This window comes from Hetaerina americana, unplaced genomic scaffold, assembly GCF_022747635.1.
Source record: "Hetaerina americana unplaced genomic scaffold, ioHetAmer1.1.p SCAF_14, whole genome shotgun sequence".
Classification (NCBI taxonomy): domain Eukaryota; kingdom Metazoa; phylum Arthropoda; class Insecta; order Odonata; family Calopterygidae; genus Hetaerina; species Hetaerina americana.
The window spans coordinates 8,630,088-8,650,902 of NW_027286514.1; the positions used below are offsets into that span (position 1 = coordinate 8,630,088).

The window sequence follows — 20,815 nt, forward strand, 5'->3', positions numbered from 1 at the left end:
TGTCAAACAGAGTATAGAAAGATAATAGCAAGCTATCATGCAACGATCCAGATATTTATTTAAATGCAATTCTTTCAACAACCGGAATCAATAATAATGACATGGGCTTACTTAAATAAGCACTAAACGCCATTCATTTCCGCGATAAAAAATGAAGGGCATGATAATTTTTCTTATGTGAATATAAGTACAGGGTGCGGCAACACAACTTCCTTTTTTAGTACGAAAAACGCTTTCAAAAAAGGAAGTTATTTTGCCGCACCCTGTATATAACAATAATCCTCAGATATTCATTTGAAGAAAACAAATAGTTGAGCACAGTAACGAAAAATCCCTTAACCGATGATTCATTCCATTTTTACCTAATCCAATTTTGAATTGATCAATTCAGGACGCTTATAAGATTGTCTCAGTTTCAAACCAGAAATGTTATTGCAAAATCGATATCTCTAAAGGTGATGTGATGGACGTTTTCGCAGACCCTATAGTTTAGGCAACGAAACAACGACTACTCTTCGCCCTTCTTTCAAAAGACATTTGCCATAATCGAAAGAAGTACGTTTACAGAAAGTAGTGGAAACATAATATACGTTGAAATCAATCAACCGATGAAAATTCGTATTCTATATATTCCTCATCGTCGTAATTCATGACATAAGTAAAGTATCCACATAAATTTCTGGTATTTTCATAATGCAATCAATAAACACGATGAGCACGAAAACCCCAAACAAAAATCTCGCTTTCTGATACTTTGTACGTGATTTCAAGTTAACAAATCTGAGAGATGTGCAAAAACATGGCGAACCAACATTTGAGGTTCAGGTTACTGTCAAAGTTCTAAAATTTAACTGCTACGAAATTGCAAATGTCGCATGTTAATTTTTAAGACAGATTGTTTTATTCCGTGTTTATTTTAGAGTAAAATTATTTCATTCCGTGGCGAGCTAATGTTTTCTTCTTTTTCCCCAGGTTTAGCCCAGGGACTGCGAAACGTGAGGCTAAGCATGCCGCCAGCCATAAAGAGGGACTCTACCACCCTCATCGTGTGTCATTACGATCTCGAAGGAGATTCTCTCTACACGGTTAAGTGGTACAAGGGCGGAAGAGAGTTCTTCCGTTATACACCAAAGGAGGATCCCCCCATTAAGATCTTCCCAATCCATGGTCTTCATTTAGACGTGAGTACAACATTGTTTTATCCAATTTCCAATGCCCCATTCGCTCTTCCGGATTCATTATGGCAGCTAATGAAATCTCGTAAAGTTGTTCAAATGCTTCGTTCGCTCGAGGATTTCAATTTTCGGAGAAATATTATTCCATGACACTCAGCCAGATATGGCCGAGAGTGGTCGAAACTCATGAAGACGACGTGGACAAAATGAGAATATTCCGTCGAGAATAACACTCGAAGCCAATATAAGGTGTCTACATAGATAAGGAAATTTAAAAGTTTTGACAGAGGCCAAGGCCAGGAAATGAGTGACACGTAGCTTTCAACGTTCTCAAAGAAAACATCTCTAGGTCCCTTCATCCCCACCACCATATTCCCTACTCTCTCTCCCGTGCACTTGCACTCGACTGCATACAAATAAAGGGATGCAGAGAATTTTCGTATCATCGTAATACATCCTCCCGCAGTAGAGAGAACGTAACGTGCTAGGCAAATCCAGAACTCTAAAATTCTTCAGCAATAAAATCTCATTAACCAGATGCCTACATACATTGCTCCAACAGTACAGATATAAAAATTGAATAACTTATGTCTTATTACATTAAAAATATAAGAGTAAAAAATAAACTTCAGCAATCTTAACCAATTAGAAATTCAGCAACGAAGCATTCGAAGTTTAATCATATTTCGGCAACATGCGAACATGATTTTGGCAAAACGTGTTGATGAGAAAAACTATGCACTATTTTGACATGAATAGCTATAAAGATCTTTGTTCCGACATTCTTCCATCCTACGACTATTCTCTGGAATCCTGTTTAAAAATAGGGGTTCTCCCGCACATGGCGTTTTTTTCCATTTCATGAGTTCTTAACTGAAAATTCATTTTAATATCTTGTTACATGCTTCATTTAAGATTACACTACGAGTGAATGAATAGAAAATAACTAAGTTAAATGATTAAATGGCCGTCTTTATCGTATTCATTTAATCATTTTTAGGAGAATAATACGAAAGGGTGAGTACCATTGAGGTCTCGATTAATGAGGCTAGTATAGAAATTACCTAAGCTATTGGTTTCTCTTCAAACGGTATCGATTCACACTAAATCTATCTTAAATGGTAAATGCGGAGTAACTGCCAGATTAAAAATGACGGTCGTTGGATCCAGTTCCACTGATCTTTTTGTCGGGTTAATACCAGTAGAAAGACAAAAAATGTCGCTTCAATATTCCGTTAGTTGAACTATCACGTTAAGAAAGAGGATACTTAAATTTGATCACATTTATTACACTATAATTGTATCAATTAACCTTAAAAACACTTCAATTACGATGAGTTACGCTATAATACCTATTTATTGCTCAAAGAGAAGACTGTCCTCTAACTCCATTTATTTAATTTAAAATTATTATGCAAATACTTTTCTGAAGTCCCTTAATAACTTCCTAGCAATAAATGTATTCATTTTTATCTGAAACTAATCTTCATTAGGTAATCTACCAGTTGAGGTAGGTTTTGGATGGATTTAACTACCAAAGCTGAGACTAATCGTACCCCGTATATTTTTGCCGAGGGGCAGTTGGATTTTGTTTCTTAAATTAGCGTTGACTGAAGAAGAGTTTTAATTAGGCGTGACTTCTATGTCAGAGTGTGTTTGATTTTCATTTCTGAGAATATTTTTGTTTTTATATTTTGGGTTGTAATTTAATTTACTTAGAATTATTTTTAGAGGCAGTATTTATTTATATTGGTTTTATTTTGAAACGTGATACTCCACCTCTGTTATGAATTTATAAGTGCATATCTTTGGTATGGGTTTATTCACCTGTTTCCGTCAATTGTTTAATATTTATAGGTTTATAGTTCAATTCAATCATAGTTTGATTTCCAAACTTGAGTGTAATATAGGTACTCATAAATGATGTGTACGGTAAAACTATAAATACTTACACGTGTAACTGCAGAAACTGAAACCCGAAAACACCTTCAAAAGCCTTTCGTATACCCAAACTAAGAAAGTAAATCCAAATACTTGAGTCAATTCACAAATTAAATGTTTAATCCCATTTACACTTGACCTATATGAAGACGGTCTCATGACTACTCTTGTGCATTTAAAAGGTTGGGCGTCTTTGAAATCAATGTCAAAGTTTTTGCAGTGGACAACTCCAATATTTATTTAAAACTCTTATATGTTTTATCATTCAAATACACGCTTCAAAAATAAATAAATGTTTTATACTACTGAAATCAAAACATGACAGCAAAATTATTTTGGCTCCACAGCTGGGAGGTATTTTGTATGAAGGTGGGCAGGGCTGTGGGGAAATTAAAAGGATTTCGTTAGATAAATAAGCGTTTAAAAAGAAAAGGCAGTAGAAAACAGGTACCTTAAGTTTAGTTAAGTGCCTTGATTTAAGGAAAAGATTGGTGAAAAACTTTACATGGAACGTATGTTTTTTAACTTCAGGAAACTTGGTCGTTGAGGGAACCAGATAAGTGTATAATTGCAGCCTGTTAAATTTAGGAGTAAATAAAAATTAATAAAAGGTAATGGACGGAAAGAAAACCCATTGTTGAAGTTCCATGCATGGAAGGGGGTGAGAGGATGGCTCTTGGGAGAATTTCGAAGACGGTAGTGGTGGATGAAGGAGATACTAAGACGCAATGGATGCTGAAGACACTAATGGAGAGCAGGGTTTTGGGAGAGGAAAATAATAAACATTTTGGATGAAAGTAAAGGAGGTAGAAAGAATGCAGATCTAACTTACGAATAATTATAATATGTATCACGGGGACTACGAAGATCTTTGTCATGTCAGTAAGTGCTTAGGAGTGCAGTGGTGCCTAATCCCAGAGTTCATCAAAAGTCTACCTTAAGCCGGTAGATTACCACCAGTAATACCAATAATATAACGAAATCCACTCATACTCAATCATCGTAACCCAAGGATTGCCGTATTTCTAAAACGTATTACTTAAAGCCATAACTCACATTTGCAAGCTACACGCATGTTACCCGGAAATCCAGCTCCTCCAACGCTTCCAGTCGCGGGGTTACTCCAAGCTGGAAACAGCATTTTTCCGTTCTAAAATTTTAGCTAATCTGTTAATATAATCACTCCCTCTCAATCCTCGCATCTGTGGCTTAAAATTAGTTTAACTGCATACTTGCAAACGTTCTTAAGCTCACGCACGGGTAAACAATAGATATATAAATAATGGTATGGTAGGAATTCCATCTAATTCTGATTATATGCAACATTTTTTAACTTTTTATCGTATTTTTTAATTCACTAATGTCTTATTCCCCAATCGTCGAAAAGTATTATTTGGATTTTGTTTTCGAATGCCTATCCTTACACATTACACATTTTTCTATCGATTTACGGTTACCTACGATGAAATAGGTCGCACGCGAAAGAAAGATAAAATATATTTGGGTGACGGATTTCCAAATGCATTATCTCTTTTCCTTCCTAAACACTGAAATGATCGCTGGCCGTGTTCAAAAATTACTGGCACCTGCAAGAGAACGGAAAGAGGTGGACTTATACCTACGGCACACCCTAGAGTGCATTAAATTTGTATCTGAGATGAGACGGAAATCCACATAAATGTATTTTTGAGAAAGTAAGGATAAATCCTATTTGTAATTTTTTTTAAGGAAATTAATCATGCAGGAGAAATAGAAAAATACTTAGAATTTAAAAATTTTGATTGAGCAAATTGATGGGATAGTAAAAATTAGAATTTTTTCTTCTACTGCTAAGCACTCCACGTCGAGAGAATTATAGGGCTAATTTTACTAATTACCCCCACAGAGATATTCATAAAGTGGATCTAAAGACTGAATGCAGCGAAAACTCTCTTGGATGCACCCTTGGGATTAGCCCTACCTTTGCTGCGGATATCCTGGCCCTGTTCAGATACAGCTCCGCATCTTGAGTCCCGAGGTACCTAGACCGTCGACTGCAGCATCATTCCAAATACTGCAGATGTATCAAGAGCAGCAACCCCCGTTTATGGCAACTCAAGCTCCACTCAGCAGCAAGAAAAGAACTCCATGCACGATGCTTCATACAGCAGGTTCGGAAGCACTTCATTCCATCGTTCGTGCGGTTGTTACATATGTATTTTATCCTAATGAAAGCAATAATTTTATATATTAATAATTTCAGTTATTTACAAATGCTTTGCACTACTCATGCAATTTTGGATAAAATTGAAAACTTCAAGCATATTCATAGCGTTAATATCATAGCATGCAGGTTTACGGGACTGATTCAATTTTCAAAGTTATAAAGGCTGGGTTAATATATTTTCGTATTCTTAAATAGATTCCAAATTCCTCAGGTGATCATAAGTGGTTTTAATAATGTCCCACTGTATCCAAGATCGCAAGTGTAAATTTTCGGAGATAATTGGTTTTGATGCCTTATCAACCGCGAATAAAGGATTTTCTTGCTTCGGTAACTAAAGCACTGAATGAAGTGAACTCCCACTCAAATTTATGTAACAGGATTAGCAATAGCTCTACTACTCAAAATGTTAATGTACCAAACATCTTGAGGAAGAGCAAGAGTGGGTACATTACCTCGTGGATATCCTCCCTGATAAAAGTTGACTAGGCCCTCTATCACTTTAACAACAGAGGTTTCAATTAAAAATAATGAAGATCAGAAAGCACGTGGTACGGAATTTAGAGCCCCGTTAAAGTACTAATCATTTCTACATCCACTCAAGCCACTCATTACCTAAAACGGCTTTCTTTTCTAGTGCTGGCTGGTTCATTTCGAGATCGATTACATCATTAAAGGAATATCAAAGTGTATTTCTAATGGAAGGCTAAAACGGAATCGCGCAACAAGAGATGCGCCAATTAAAGAGGTATCGCTGTAAAAGAAAGAAACCGACAACAGATGAGATCACTTCTGGGCAACAAGACTCCAACTAGTAACTATTTTTTTAATTGAGAGGAGTAATGTTCGGCAATTATTATAGGAATTTGAGACGTTTCCACTGGCGACTAACCGACCAGCTTCCACATTGGAGCATGATTTGCGTCATTATCAAGACATATGACGCCAACAAGGATCCAGTACAGATGACATATATTCTAGTGCTTCCATAAGATAACTTATTAGTCCCATGGTCAGAGAGCGGCAGGAACAATAAACATGTTAAGGTAATCCAAAAAAGGATTATGCTTCATTGGACTCCAGTCAAAGGACATTTTAAAAAAATTACGACGTACAACGCTTAGGAAATCTATACTTAGGCAAAGTACATTCCTTAAAAATGTCATCAAAAATATCTCCTGTCGTTTCCTCTTTTTGCTGTATTCCACATTGAAACCAAATGACAATATGTATCATTAATAGATATGGGAATATATTCTCGTTCATGTCAAATCATATATTCTCAATTAAATTTGTAAAATACATATAAAATCGCTGAAAGAATAGACACATATTGATTCGTAACTCTCCTATGAAAAAACGCATGCCTTTATTCCAGGCAGCGCATGCAGTGCGAATCTACTTTATTCAATGTATACCATGGCTAACCTGATGGTTTTTTCGTAGTCACGGCTGATTACAAGTTTTTACTTGAAGCCAATAAAGCCATCGGGAACATACTTTTCAGAACTATGGTAATTTAAGCTTTGATTTTACCTGACATAACTTCAAAGGTGCTTCGGAGGAATATTTCTGCATGTAAAAAATTGTCATTTGTCAAAATTGTCATGTCATTGTCAAGGGCCGAGGCTCCTTAAGCGAATATAAGTGGGTATGGTAAGAATATGCGTCACACGGGAAATCAATGGCGTAAAGGTAATTCAAAATTAACTTTGAACACTTTATGAGATTAAATTAATTTATAATAATAATTTATTGCATGTTCATTGGAAGTTTAACCCTTGTCACGATCCTAATTATCTTCTTTATTTACTATCATCTCTAATATTAATTTTTTTGGAGTAACAAGCAATTCCACTTTGTAATACCTATTTGATTATTGTTTTAAGGCAAACCACAGACTACTGCTACAGTTACCAAAAGCCATTGAGCTAAAAACCAATGGAGGTCCGAAGGGTCCGAAAGGCTAATGAAATATTATCACATTAAAATTGTTGCAAATATGAAAACACTTGTTACGTGGGTCGTTAAATAAATCCTTAGGGAAAATTAGAAAAACAAATTATTTTGGGTAGATTTTTCCAACCTAATCTCCGATTAGTTCCACGCACTATTTCCAAGGCTTCTCTAAATTTTTAAGCCGTCCAAATAGTAGGATTTCGGAAGGTCCTCAAAATAGGTAACAATGTTGGTGATCACCTCATTCGACGTGAATGGTGTTCTTTTTTCCAAGTTTGGAAATGAAAAAAGAGTCACTAAGGGCCAAATCTGGTGATTACGGTGGATTTTGTAATTTTTCGAACTTAATTCCATAATTTTCTGCACCAAGATGTTTCGCACACAGTGATGCACGTCTCGACACAGAAACTCATCAGGATTGCGAAGGAAAAGCTCCAAACCAGTCTTCTAACCAACCACACGATTGTGTTTATTCTTTACTAAGAGCAAGAGCGACACCCATCTTGCTGAGGTTTTTTCACACCAAATTTTTCTTGCAAAATTGAAAACATGGACACGTTTCACCAATCTGATGGATCGTCGCGTTGAAAACATTCATTCACAAATTTTTTGTTCATAAATTAATTCTCAATCTTCATCAATTTTCATGAATCCTCTCGCCTCGTTGACCCTCTTCAATATGTCAATCCATCCATTTCCTGACTTTCGTATTAATGTACTTTCTAACAGTCCTGATTCTGAATATCCTAAAATGATGATAAATTCAACTCATCATGCCCTAATTTGTCATGTTTCAATGTCACTGATCAATTAGTTTTTACGAAATATGAAAAACAAAATGAATGACAAATATATCTAAGAAACCTATATTTTTATCACAGTCCTTCATTGTTGCGCTGTAAGCAATTTGTTATGTTTCTCTATCCACCCCTAAGGCTCATTGCTGAGTCTTTGCACAAAAACCGTTGTAAATGATTTGTAACTGCTAAAGTTTATAAGATACTTTTAATAAAAATCTAGGATATTGGCAAACTCTCTATTCTGTCGTGGACTACGTAATACCAAATTCTACTTTGCCGTTCGGTTAAGACTTCAATGAAAATCATTATATGCATATGAAATAAGGACTGGCGGAAAATCCGACATCCCTGCTCCATTAGTAAGCCACGCGCGTTGAGCGTCACACGTCAGTCTCTTAAGCCCCGATACATACGAATACATTTTAATCTCGCTCCTTCGTGTTTTAGTAACCTAAAATAGCAGGTACGCCGGTATACTTTACACCCCTAAACTAACTGAAACTTCTTGAGTGACAGACCCCATCAGACCCCATGCTGCAGTGATCCGGAACCTACAGTTTACTAATAATTTTCCTCCTTCAGACAAAAAAAAGGACTAATAATAGACAAAAAGGTACATGTTCAAAATAAAAAAATGAATTTAATCAGGCAGAAACTCTTTTGCAAGCCTGCCATTTCCACAATCCGGAAATTAAACCTGTTATTAAAAAAAACAGTTTCAGCGAAGGAAACAATAAAACAGGAGACCGGACCCGATTTTCGAATTACGAATTTCATTACTAAAATTCCCAGCGCAAATTAAGCATTTAAGATTGATATCTGATATTGTCAAAGTATATATAAAAACAACCTTAACGTGAACTTGGCACTGATATCCTCCATGGTCCGAAAAAATAAGGAAAATAGCTTCGTAATTTTTTACAGGTTAGAGAAAGTATAGTAGAACTTTGCTGTCTCTGAATTTTTTTCGCGTTGGATTTTTTACCGTTCGATATGATACCCAACACGAGGCGAGTTTAATCCCTTTGGGACGCACCAAAATTTCCACTGCACTGACATAAAGCGACAAGAAAGATATTGGCATGCAAAGAGACTGGCCCTAAAACTTTCCTCTTCCATGCCGCTTTTGAGATGAGTCGTTGAGGACACTCCAGAATCTTTCAGAAACGACTTCCAGAAAGGCGGAAAAAGAAGACGATGGAATGAGCTCCTTGAAAAGAGATTATCGAAAGAGAGAGAGAGATTAGGGCAACACAAAGAGTTATCGCATAGCTCTAAGATACGGTCGGGAAAGGCATGGCCTTCTAAATTAAAGTTAAGTGATGCATTCTGGACGGAAGAAGCGTGGGTGTCAAAATTGCGAATCAACATTGTCACCCACAGCTCCTTTAATAAATCAAAGACTTCGAATCAAGACGTTGCGTCATATTATAGCAGAAAATTCAGCTGAAAGTTCCTCGCGACTTAAAATTTACTCTTTACAGGCATGATGAAATATCCTACCAGCTTTTCAACAACTGAGACTTCTACCATAGGTATTCAATTATTATTAAATTTAATTCAAAGTAGTTGTCCCATCATCAGTTCTGCAAATGACTTGACAATTTTCACACACCATGAAATTTTTACCAAAAGCTTCATGTTGGTAAAAATTTGTCACTTAAAAAGTTCTCTTTTTTCAAAAATTACACCAATTAGGGCAATCTTTGAGTTCAATTGGGTCATTCTGACTGCGAAGACAAAAAAATATTTTAAAACATTTTACTGCTTTGAAAACCCAAGGAATAACGCTATTTCATTCAAATATTTTATTATTATAAACACAATAACTTCATTTATTATCTTTATGTTTTGGCTACATTTTGAAATGAGAGTTCTTACTTTAAAGCTACATTTAAAAAAAATGAATCAAAAAAATCAATTGCTATAAGCTAATCGCAATTCCAATTACCAATTGGGTAATACTAATAATTTTTCCTTGGATTAGATTATATTTTGTGATAATCCAAATAAAAATATGCATCATAAGCATCTATATTTGCATAAATGTAAAATAGCTTTGCTGCACTTTAAGAGTATCAATACTTTGAAAGCAGAAAAATTCGCCATGATCACTGGAACCAAGTACTGGCTAAACATTAAAACTTTGGCTTAATTCCGCTAATAAAGTAAACTATTTTAATTATTAGACACAAAATTTCAAGCTAAAATCTTTTGTTCAAAATACAAATTATATTACCTTTTAATTGCCAAATTTGATCATATACACAATGAGCAATAATAAAATTCTTAAAAAAAAGGAAATAACATTTTTTTCGAAAGAAAGCCTATTATATTTGTTCCCGATGGACTAAACCGCGAAGACTAATTGATGAATCAAAATCCAAATCGTAAAGAATATAACTTAGCATTCTAATTTGTTTCTCAGGGCCACTAGATATTTGTTTATCACTTTTTATAATTAAAACTATGAACATAAAAGGTCACGTCATTTTAAGTGTAAAACTGCAACAAAAATACCAAGCTGTATGACACTATCGAGTATTCTACGCCATCACACAAGCGCTCGCTTACGCATGTAAGTTTTTACATGGGTGTATGGTAATTAAGGCCTACCCGGCGATTGGGAGGTCCAGCCACAAATCTGGGTCAAGCTGAATGAGTTTTTTTTTATTTCGAATTCCCACACTTTCGGGTACACAACTTTCCATTTTTTTTAATACCAATATAATAATATTTTGAAATTTCTATATTCTACAAAAGAGAACTTTGCATTAATTAATACCCTGGTCGACCCCAGAGATGGGCCAAAGTCTCCCTTCCCCATTGAAGTGACTTTTCCTCCAAAAATAATATGCAAAAAGCGTAGCGAAAGGCGTCCATATTTAGTGACCGAACCGAAAGCTCCTTTTTTTCCCCCAGGCCCAACTTGACCCAACCCCATCCGCCACTTTGTATCCGTCCCCGATTAATACTGAATGCATATTCATTAAGCATCGGCATAACATTGAAACGAAACTAAGGAATTCCTATTTTACAGCCAGACGGGAAAAATACATTGCCAACGAACACAAATTTTCGATTGCACAAGTCAAGCGGTGAAAGAGAACGCATATATTTGAGAAAGTATTATTATGGACATTTTTATCATGTCTCTTTGCGTAAAAAAAAGTAAATACCGGCCTCAATTTTACTTTTCCCTATATCTTTGGTCCAGCTGCAAACGGTTTATGATAAAATAGCGATTATAAGGAATATTTATAAATTAGTAGAAGAAACAGGGTAAATATAATTGTGGCGATTACATTAAAACTCGCTGCTTAACTATTATTATAAAGCAACTACCAATCAACTACCAGAGGCAACTACCGCGTTATCAAAGATAGGGTTACTGATTCACTCTAATAATCAAGTGCGTTACATATGCCTGTGAACTTTAAGCTTTAACTCTTGCAGCCTATATTCTTTTCTTCTTCAGTTCTCCACAGTTTCCTTCACTCCACTTAAGAATCCTATTCCCTTTTATCTTCTTATCCGCGGAGTAGTCACTCTTCGATTGCAGTTTCTGACATTTCGTCACCTCACGAATATCCCCCAACTTTCTGTTTTCCTAAAATATTACACAATATATTTCCCTCTTCTTCCACTAGGAGTAAAACTTCCCTTTTGGTGATTATCCCATTTTAACTTATTTTTTCTACTTTCTGCCATGCCCTTATCTCCAAACTCTCCCATCTACGCCTACCTCCTTTCTTCAAATATCAGTTTTTGAAACCATATAATGCCACATTATTGGTAAATATTTGCTAAAATTTACTTCTATTTGGTACACCTGTCCACTATCAATTACCCGTTTGACCTGTCTACTTGTAAGGAAAATGCCCTTCGTATCGAAGTTTTGAGTAGATTTAACATGGAAAATAGCGACAAAAATTGGCACTAAGATGAAATTATAGGCTGAAAGTGACGCTTTCAAAATTCTTCGTGCAAATTGTTGGTCCGATTATGTCCCTTTAGGAAAAATACCCAAATCAAATTTAGTAAGCCATAATAACGCCAATTTAGAATCAAGGCAATCTCCTAAAATATATGGCTCGAAATTGTTCGCAAATTTATTTCACGTTTTTACATCTCAAATGCAACTTTCAACGTACGTAAGACCAACCCCGCATATCGTTGCCGAATTGCTTTGCATCCGAGTTGGTGTTTAAGCTCAATAGTTCATAAAACTCTGTGTACATAATATGTACCCGAGGTCCTTGCAGGGGAAGAACGTGGATCAGTTTTTATTAAACTCGGAACAAACGTGTTCCCACTTTTTGCCACCGGAATACGGGAGCGGATATCGTTTCCAAGGCTTACCACGTCCTCCGTATTTCAAGCGACCCTTCTCAACTTATCAACCGCAAAACAGTAACCGTTTTATCTCCGAATCCTCACCACCTTTGCTCGCTCCCGGAGCTTTAAAAACTTTTCTTTCGCAGCACCCCTATCCAATGAGAAAGCAACGATCTTAAAATAAACGGCCAGCGCTAACTGAAAAAGTTGATTTACGGCATTCCCCGTCCGTCTCGATTCTTAGATCTTACAAATTGTTGCCAAGAACTCCATAGGCAACCCCTTTTATGTTGAGAGCTTTTTTTTTATTCCGAAGACGATCTATAAGAGACAAAACGCGTTTATCAGTTAATTTCTCAACCGTTAATAATGACCATTTTTGAAAAAATAAATCACCATTTTCCATCCTATTTCATGCCATATGGTCCAAATTGCACAAGGTTGGGTTCAATCGAGTATAAAGGAAAGGAACGTGGATCAGTTTTTTAGCATAAAATATTACAGATATGAGTTAAATCAAATTTTAAGACTAATAACTATTAAAATAATTAACATGAGTTATAAAATAGAAGATTTGTTGCGTAGTAATCAAATTAAAAATAATGAAGCCTGAAGAATTCTGCGAGTACAGCCCAGTGGTTAGAGCAGATGAGAATTAGCTCTGGATTTAGTAACATGTGCCCCGAACAAATCTCCATTTCGTTCTAATTTTTGCCGCCCACGGCTTTGCTACAAAGGATGATTTATATGAAGGAGGTGTTTCCGCGTGCAGATTTTAAATGGGGTACATAATTATATGCTGTTGTTTTTTATTCCAGATTGTTATTCCGCATGTTCAGATACTGTATTCAGAATTTAGCCTCATTAACCTCGTGGACATTATATGAAAGGGTATAAAATAATATCTCTTTAAATTGAAGATTGTATCAAAACGCCCCATTCTACAAGTTTATTATCTACACAATTTCTTTGCCAGCACAAAAAGTCCTGCGGAAGTTGTACTACTACTGTAATGAAAATTTATTCGATCATTTAGAATAAAATCAATTTAATTCTTCACATGAAATTTGAAAGACGTTAGATAAAAAAATCCGTCATTTAAATTTTGTAAATTTGACATAGCCTATATTTTGCAAGAATGTTTCCGTTGGAAAACTCAAAATGGATTCTATGATTCGATCGCATGTTGGATTTGAAACAAATGAAATCAACACCGCAGGACTGTAAAGTGCCTGGCCAATGTTGGCCAATCATACGCATTTATTGGGGGAAAATGAATAAATATCTTCTCACAGACACACTGGTCATTCAGAACCAACACCAGACCAAATTCTTAACGAGATATAATTAGATGGGGGATAGCATAAGGATAAGTTCAAAATATATGATAGTGGCTGAAGATAATTTTGTGAACAAAATCTACTCTTTAGTTTTACACATGAAGTAGTGAAGATACGGTAAATTTGCAAACTATTCCGATGTTGGAAAACGAATTTTTGTTTCATAACTCTATTATAATTTAGTTGTTTCTTTATTTTGATGAATAAATATGTTTACTCAGCAAATATTTTTAACTTTCATCTGAATAATTAGGTAAATCATATTTTACCTGTTTTTCAAAATGGGTACAATTTTTACAGACATTAATGATTAAAATCAAGAACGTACATTATCGCAATCAATTTTTAGACTAATTATTCCCTGATAAGGAAGTTTATTTGGAATGAACCTGCAGTTTCTATAAAATGTTATCATTAAATACAAGTAAAAGGGAGAAAATTATTTATGGCGTTCCCCTTTTAAAAATATTTTTCGGCCAAAAATAAGCATAATATTCATCCCTCGGACCAGAGCAACAGAATTATCCAGAAAAATATTATTAATTATTCTATCAATTGTTTTCCTGTATTTTGAGCATCTCCTCAATCATATTCTGAACATCTACGCTGAACTCGATTAAAAGTGGCGATATACAGTATACATATCACACACATTTTCTCCGCATTTTTTTCTCTCAGTAAATTTAAAAATCGGCTAAAGTTATACATGCCCACCTAGTTCCATAAATGTTTTCAGTGAAGTTAGAAGTATTCCAAAAAATATATCAATCACAACCCAAAAAATACTTTACAAATACACTTACAGTAGTTCATTAGAGCGAAAAAAATGCCTACACTTCGTTTTCGAAAGGCAAACATTCATCTTAAGCACCAAGCCGTGCTTTCCATAGGCATCCACAGATGACGGGTTGCTGTGGACTCTCCTGGAGTAATCATTGAAAATACACTTGCAAGAAGATTGGGGCTTTATTGGCAAGAATGAAATAACCATGACCTATTTCTTTTTTAGCAAACAGCGATGGAACAACCATAAAAAAGTAGGTATGCCGGGGAGATCTTCCACTAACACCTCAAACGTTCATTCGTCGTTGAAACCACACCAATATCGACCTATATTTCCCTCCCAGCCTTCCCCTGCACATTAGGCGGAAGGAAAGGGGAAGTCGCCTTGGGAAAAAGAATGAGAGGAGGATTTATGTCTGGTGGAAATGAGAGGGACCGGGCGGATGGCAAGATGATTGTACACAAAACAAGTAAGACTTCAGTGAGCTCCAGTTTCCACAACAATTGACTGGATGCCGGCAGAAATAAAATGCGCAGAACGCAACAGACTTCAGACAAATAAGGACAGCTGACCGTAGCGCGGTTCTGAAGAAAGTGCAAAGAAGGATTTTTTTAATGGGAAAATTTTATTAACCGAAACACAAAATGAAAAAAAATAAATCATCAAGTGAAAGTATCTATTATCATAGAAATAAAAAGGCAAACAACAAAACGAAGTACATAAAACCACAGATTCACTTAAAGATAAGCTATCAATAATAGTATGACAGATATAAGTCACACAAAATTTCGGCTTCAAGAACGGCGTAAATGTACAGCAGGCATCTCATGCACACGAAGACAGCCGCAACCAATACAAATGAAAGAGAACGAACAACTAAATAATCGCACAAAACGAAAAATAACCAATGAATGTGCTCAAATCAAAACCTGTTTGCAATTTAGCAATAGGAATCCAATAGTAATTATTAATGATGAACTAAAGAGGAATTCGGTGCTCCATAATTCAAAACTCGACGTATGGCTAAAAAATCGGCAACAAAATTACTACAAAAATTTCTAAACAAACTTTTACGTGTTTATTCTAACACACGTTATTCTAATTTAACGTTTCCTCCTATTTAATTACGCTCAAAATATTTTCCTAACTTTTGAAAGGTATAACCTACCTAAAGCCTACGTTAAATTTAGTTCCACCATTGTGTGATTGAGGTGTGGGAAGGTGGATGTAGAATAGAATAATGTTAGGTATAGAGGAGTATTAAAAAGCAAGAAAAATAAAAAAATTCAAACGAACAAGACAATGACGATGAAAATAATCGCAAAGTAATCTTAAGAAATGGGTATATAGAATAACTTATAACTGAGAGCATAGGAAAAGGCATTCTTTGTTGGTCAATGGTTGACAAGAAAGCAACCGAAAACCTTAGAGAGATACTGGAATATTTTCGGTGATTGTAGTGTATGAGGGCTGGATACCGTATGTTATCACTGAAAAAATCAATAGACCGCGACCAGAGTATGCAATAGGGTCAGTGATACATGAGGTAAGACCTACCGTAGACAAAAATATAATGGTCCCGGGCATCCTCTTCATCTAGGGGAGGGGTAAGGGACTAGGTGATGAAGAAAAGCGTTAGCTACGGCACTAAACTAGAGCCAAAACCCCATGGTGATATGGACTTGTATTATCTGGTGAAGGAGAATAGGCATTAGCACATATGCGTATATTCACATAACTATGAGAAGACCCTAACCGGTATCACCGTAGATTCTTTGTATATTAAGGTTAGATTTATATAGGAATAAGAGATAAAATTCTCATTTTAACGGAAAGAAGCTGATCCGCTCTGCATATCAAAAGCCATCATTCACCAGACGTCGAATAGTTTCATGAAATATTTATTAATATAAAGAATATTAATCGGAATATATTTGTAATCAAAAATAAAGCGAACGAAATGATACTCCTTATGAGTTAAATGGTAGTCTTAAAACTAAATGGAAGATGCGGAGCTATTGGCTGTTAAAGTAATAATCTCAAGGAAGAAGATCCTAAGGCCAATAAAAATAATTAAGAAGAACTCCTATACCGGTATTTCGGTCACACAGGTGACCATCAACGGGGAGAAAATCAAATAGGGCACTTGAACTAAGAAGAGGAATGTGCACAGGCACCGTCCAAAGTCAAGTGGGTGTTCAGGTCGGGGGGTGAGGTATACTACCTTGATCAAAAAGTTCCCGGAATTTATTCAGAAAATTAAAAATACAAGTTTATTCATCTAAATCTATATTGTCCCATTCAAAGTAATCCCCATCGACTGCAACACACTTATGCCAGCGCTTGATCCAATCCTCGAAACATTTTTTATATTCGGTTTTCGGTATGTCCATCAGTGCTTCCTGCGATTTTTCCATTACTTCCTCTCGGCTGCTAAAACGCGTTCCCCGTAATGGTTTTTTAACTCGATTGAACAGAAAGAAGTCACAGGGAGCCAAATCAGGTGAATTCGGTGGCTGTTGGATGGTATTTGTTGCATTTTTCGTCAAAAAATTACGAATAATGATAGCACTGTGCGACGGTGCGTTATCATTGGTGCAAAATCCACGAGTTTTCTGCCCACATTTCTGGTCTCTTTCGGCGAATTGCTTCACGCAAACGTCTCATAACGCCCAAATAATACTCTTTGTTTACTGTCTGGCCTTCTGGCAAAAATTCATGATGCACTACACCGTTGTAATCCATGAAAACCGTCAGCATTGCCTTCTTTTTTGACTGAAAACGACGTGGTTTTTTTGTCTCGGCTCATTTGGTGAACGCCATTCACTTGCCTGATGTCTGGATTGCGTGTCGTACTCATAAACCCACGTCTCGTCTCCAGTAATGATCCTTTTGATGAATGTGGGATCGGATTCAGCCTCGCAAATCATGTCTTTTGCGACGTCAACACGGTCTCTTTTTTGCATGAAATTGAGGTCTTTTGGCACCAACTTTGCTGCTACACGACGGAAACCCAAATCATTAACCACAATGTCTTGGGCGGATCCATAGGCAATGTTCAAGTCCTCCGCTATTTCTCTGATTTCGATAATTTGCGGTTATTGACCAACATTTCTTTTACTTTATCAATTTTTTCACCGACTTTCGATGTCGATGGTCTGCCACTGCGTTCATCATCTTCGATTGACTCACGACCACTTCTGAACCGCTCGTGCCACTGGTAAACGACCGTTTTTTTAGAGAATCGTTGCCGAAACACTTTTCCAACATTTCCAACGTCCGTGCGCCACTAAATCCGTTTTTTACGCAAAATTTAATACAAGTTCGTTGTTGCAAATTTAAATCCATTTCTGCAATTGTAAAAAATCGCCAACACACACAGATATAGATGTACTCTTGGCTACGTAACTTTTGCAAATGTCAAGTTATGACACTAAGATTTAAAGGGAATATCAACAACAGATGTACCAATTTAACAAAAAAAACAGAACTCAAATCGGAACGATGGGAGCGCCACACGGTGGTTATTCCGGGAACTTTTTGATCAAGGTAGTATATACCTGGAGGGGCAAGGGGGGAGGGGTTAAGTGATGGTCCGTAGGTGGGGGGGAGTTTGTTGAGGTCACGTGGGAAGGAGTGGGGGAAGAGTGGTGGCTATTAGGAGGGGGCTGTCTGTTTCTGAAATGACTAACCAAATTAAAAAGTGAACTGTTGATGATGCCTGGTTCATTGTTCATAAGTTTATTCTTGTTTAAGTGTATGTGTAAGCTCTCACAGGCATCGAGTTTATAGTGTTGTATCGGTTTTAATAATGTTAAGTCGTTGGGAGTGATAGAGTGTTCCGTTTCAAAAATGTGTTTGGCGACCGCTGATCTATCGAAACGTCCGTTCTTAAAGTGTCCTATGTGTTCCTTGAATCTGATTTTGGGATTACGTTTGGTCTGTCCAATGTAGGAGAGTTGGCAGTGTGAGCAAGTAATTTCGTAAATACCTGATTTGTCTAACTGTGGTGTTATGTCTTTCGGGTTCCCTAAACACATAAGAAGAGTGTTACGGTTCGCGTAAGTGACATTGGTACCAATTTGTTTAAAGACCTTATCAAGGCCTCGGGTTAATGTGGGGAAGAAAGGTAATGCGATGAATTTATTATTGTTGTCTTTCCGTTGTGGTAGAAGTGTAGTATGTTTATTGGCAAGTTTTCTTTTTTTGTTTCTAACTAATTTGTCTATAATTTGGGGTGTGTATCCGTTGTTAATGGCTATTTGTTTGATGTTTTCCAACTCTTTGAAATAGCGTTGTTTGTTGAGTGGTGTCGTCAGTAGTCTGTGTATGAGACCCCAAATTATAGACAAATTAGTTAGAAACAAAAAAAGAAAACTTGCCAATAAACATACTACACTTCTACCACAACGGAAAGACAACAATAATAAATTCATCGCATTACCTTTCTTCCCCACATTAACCCGAGGCCTTGATAAGGTCTTTAAACAAATTGGTACCAATGTCACTTACGCGAACCGTAACACTCTTCTTATGTGTTTAGGGAACCCGAAAGACATAACACCACAGTTAGACAAATCAGGTATTTACGAAATTACTTGCTCACACTGCCAACTCTCCTACATTGGACAGACCAAACGTAATCCCAAAATCAGATTCAAGGAACACATAGGACACTTTAAGAACGGACGTTTCGATAGATCAGCGGTCGCCAAACACATTTTTGAAACGGAACACTCTATCACTCCCAACGACTTAACATTATTAAAACCGATACAACACTATAAACTCGATGCCTGTGAGAGCTTACACATACACTTAAACAAGAATAAACTTATGAACAATGAACCAGGCATCATCAACAGTTCACTTTTTAATTTGGTTAGTCATTTCAGAAACAGACAGCCCCCTCCTAATAGCCACCACTCTTCCCCCACTCCTTCCCACGTGACCTCAACAAACTCCCCCCCACCTACGGACCATCACTTAACCCCTCCCCCCTTGCCCCTCCAGGTATATATACCTCAACCCCCGACCTGAACACCCACTTGACTTTGGACGGTGCCTGTGCACATTCCTCTTCTTAGTTCAAGTGCCCTATTTGATTTTCTCCCCGTTGATGGTCACCTGTGTGACCGAAATACCGGTATAGGAGTTCTTCTTAATTATTTTTATTGGCCTTAGGATCTTCTTCCTTGAGATTATTAAAACTAAATGGTTAAACAAAATTAATTATATTTCAACAACGTTTACCATGCTATTGAAAATGTCGTTGAATTAATTATTAATTAATAATACAATAAGATACCGGAGGATCAGATATTTCGATAAGGGACAATGTTTACGTTAAAGTGATGTTTTTTACCTCCCTCTTTTCCATTCCGTGATACAATTACTGAGAGAACTAACGAATTCCATTAATGATTTATAACTTAAACTATTGGTGTGTAATAAATCTATTTCGGCGGGTAATTTTATTTACACCTTTTATGATTTGATGAAAAATTATAAGGTTTACATTACACGAACGATAAATAACGTTCTTTAAACTAGCTAGACATTTTACGGCGGAAATTAAAATCCTATTTCGGCGAATGCTGAAAATAAGAAAGAAACTTATGAACTAGCTATTGAAGCCCCATGCACTCGAGTAATGCAACGTTTAATAATTTGAAATTTAATATGATAAGTCGTCATTTCCGCTGAATTCATTACTTTTACTCGCGCAACGGAATAATATTCGTTCATCTCCCCCAATAACTACAATGTAATAGTATACAAATCGGGCCTGAACATGATACGCCTGTTTGGCTCAGTTAATCCACGTGATTTATAATAATTTTTCCTTTTCAACATAATTTAATCACTCATTCTAAGTGCATTCAGTCAAAATGCTGTGAGTAATTACAATACAACTAAATAGCAAATAATAAATACGTCTAATTACGCTTTCCCTGAAACTGATTAAAATCAAATCCATCTAAAACATCAAATGAGGTAAATAGCAGCCTAAACTACCCCCATTCTCCCGAAAAGGTTAATTATTATCTCATTTGGCATTAATATTGATATCCATTTCTGGGAACATATTTTCCAGGGAGATAAACCCTTCATGATCCAACATTGACAAATGGAACCATAGTTTATTTTTCAAAAAGTATGGAGCCCAGTCTGCACTGTAAACAACATTGGACAATCTTAAAATTCAGATTTTCACACCCTCCTTTATCTATCTTATGATAATAGACAATTTACGGCATCGCTACGTTTACAAA

The 20,815-nt window shown here is 36.2% G+C and overlaps 1 protein-coding gene across 1 annotated transcript in view; it reads left to right on the forward strand.

Moving 5' to 3' along the window:
- Positions 1-20,815, forward strand: part of LOC139686423 (uncharacterized) — a 576,816-nt gene that overhangs the window by 390,971 nt on the left and 165,030 nt on the right. The window contains exon 2 of the mRNA XM_071583612.1: positions 973-1,181. Within this exon, the coding sequence (XP_071439713.1) occupies positions 973-1,181 (209 nt within the window). The remainder of the gene's footprint in view (positions 1-972; positions 1,182-20,815) is intronic.